This window comes from Ammodytes marinus, assembly GCF_949987685.1.
Source record: "Ammodytes marinus genome assembly, chromosome: 4".
NCBI lineage: Eukaryota > Metazoa > Chordata > Actinopteri > Uranoscopiformes > Ammodytidae > Ammodytes > Ammodytes marinus.
The window spans coordinates 1,708,601-1,711,100 of NC_137233.1; the positions used below are offsets into that span (position 1 = coordinate 1,708,601).

General features: G+C 41.7%; 1 protein-coding gene across 1 annotated transcript in view; it reads right to left on the minus strand.

The window, feature by feature from the left end:
- The window catches only part of LOC307249184 (galactose-specific lectin nattectin-like), a gene marked incomplete at both ends in the record, with an annotated part of 5,087 nt that extends 4,230 nt beyond the window's left edge, over positions 1–857 (minus strand). Inside the window, 2 exons of the mRNA XM_080025821.1 lie at positions 205–288; positions 792–857. Of these exons, the coding sequence (XP_079881947.1) occupies positions 205–288; positions 792–857 (150 nt within the window). The remainder of the gene's footprint in view (positions 1–204; positions 289–791) is intronic.
- Between the last annotated feature and the right edge of the window lie 1,643 nt (positions 858–2,500).

The window sequence follows — 2,500 nt, forward strand, 5'->3', positions numbered from 1 at the left end:
TAACGTCCTACTCATACTAAAAGCCCTACTAATATCCTAAAAGTGAACAAACAAACAAAAGACAAAATAGAATAAATAACTAACATGGCGTACTCTACTTAACAGGTTTCGAAGGACATTGTTTAAACTAAAGGTAAATGTTAAAGGGGCATCATGCAGGTAATAAAGCTTTTTGAATTGAATTTAAATTTATAAACTACGTACCTCTGCATTACTGAAGGTGGTGGAAGTGGCACCAACAATGAAAGAGCGGACTCCGTGCTGAGCCCAACCAAGACAGGATCCTGCCTACACATATAACAGAGGTTAGTTTGAACAATAACAACATATTATTGCTTAAAGGTGCAGTGTGTAATATGACATCATCAAGAAAGTTCTAGAATGCTATGCTCCCAGGGTAACCCCAACCCTTTAGAATAATAACAGAAGCTACAGTGGCCTTCAAGGACAAGAACAATTCTAAATTTTAAACAATGCACCTAAAGACATTCCAAAAACATGGATTCCTCCATAAGACTTGCCCTCTCAATGTACAAAATGTAATGTTAATATTTGTAATTCTCGCTCGGGAGGATAATTCAGATTATTGGCAGAGGTGATTTTACACCAATGAGGACATATTTATGAATGAGGATATTGATTTTAGCTAATAACTTACTTAAAATGTTACACAGTGTCCCTTTTAAAGACCTATAGCCAGGGGAAATATGAAGGTGTATTGAACTCTGAGATCCTATGTAGTATAAATGTGCAAACACTTTAGAAATCGGATCGTCCTAAATGTGACTTACAGTTGGTGAAATCAGCAGTGCGCTGGTCAGACAGAGGAAGAAAGCCAAGTGGGAACCTGATGCCATCTGTAGACAAAACAACATCACAATAAATAAAGTAAGTTACGGTCAAACCATTACTTGGATTTAGTAAAGATTGGTTTCAACCTTGTTAATTGTCTGATAAATAATCAGTTTTCTCCTTAAAAAAGATGCTGAGGGGGCGCCCTTAGCTCAGTTGGTAGGGCGTCCCCCCCCATGGGCCTCGGCCAGCAGCAGACCCGGGTTCGATTCCAGCCCGCGGTCGTTCTCTGCATGTCACTCCCCTCTCTGCCCCATTTCACCTCTGTCTCTACACTATCAAGAAAGCATAAAAATGCCAAAAAAAAAAATCTAAAAAAAAAAAAAAAAGAAAGATGCTGAGAATGCACTTTTAGAACATATTTTGATCAAATGGTAAATGGACTTGTATAGCGCTATATCTCCGTTTATCACAGACCCAAAGCGCTTTACATTGTTTTGCACACATTCACCCATTCACACACACATTCATACACCGATAGCAGCAGCAGCTACCACGCAGGGTGCAAGCTAACTATCAGGAGACATTTAGGGTTCAGTGTCTCTTTGCCCAGGGACACTTGGACATGTGGCGGGGAGACGGGGGATCCAACCACCGACCCTGTAACCCAGTGGACGACTGCCCTACACACTTCACCACAGCCTAATACATTGCATCAAAAATCTGTTCTGTGATATTTTTTTGACACGCTTAGTTTGTAAAAATGAAATATATATTGACTAATTTGTTTATTTATTTATTGAAACATTTCTGAACCAATTTGTGTCATGTGAAGTGGAATGTAAAAGGCAGTCAAGCTCTCAGTGTTACCTTTGCTGTGGCGATGTCCGAAAGGTGTTTGTGTGGGGAAAGGACAATGTTTCTTTATATACTGCTTTGCTCTGACCTGGATAACAGAGCCGGCCTACCTGTGTGTGTGTGTGTGTGTGTGTGTGTGTGTGTGTGTGTGTGTGTGTGTGTGTGTGTGTGTGTGTGTGTGTGTGTGTGTGTGTGTGTGTGTGTGTGTGTGTGTGTGTGTGTGTGTGTGTGTGTGTGTGTGTGTGTGTGTGTGTGTGTGTGTGTGTGTTCTATGAGGAAGATGATTTAAACATTCCTCAAGTCAAGGAAATGGTAAAGGGAAAAACACACACTCTGAGTTCCCACAGTAATGTCACCCACTGTCAAATGTACTCCTAACAATGAGTGTGTGTGTGTGTGTGTGTGTGTGTGTGTGTGTGTGTGTGTGTGTGTGTGTGTGTGTGTGTGTGTGTGTGTGTGTGTGTGTGTGTGTGTGTGTGTGTGTGTGTGTGTGTAGGACAGTTGGCTGGTGGCCTGACATTGGTAGAAACAAGTCCCTATTGTCTTTAGACCGAAATCTGTCACAACGACCATGACAAAAACAAAGTAGACGACATCTTACCGGGAATAACAACCATGATGAGGAAGTTTAAAACCAGGACACACACACTGTTACACACACACACTCACACTGTTACACACACACACACACACACACACACACACACACACACACACACACACACACACACACACACACACACACACACACACACACACACACACACACACACACACACATACACAGTAGGTAGGGTTGCCCCCAGGTTGCTCCCTGTTGCACAATAAAGTGCAAAGTATATTTTTCATT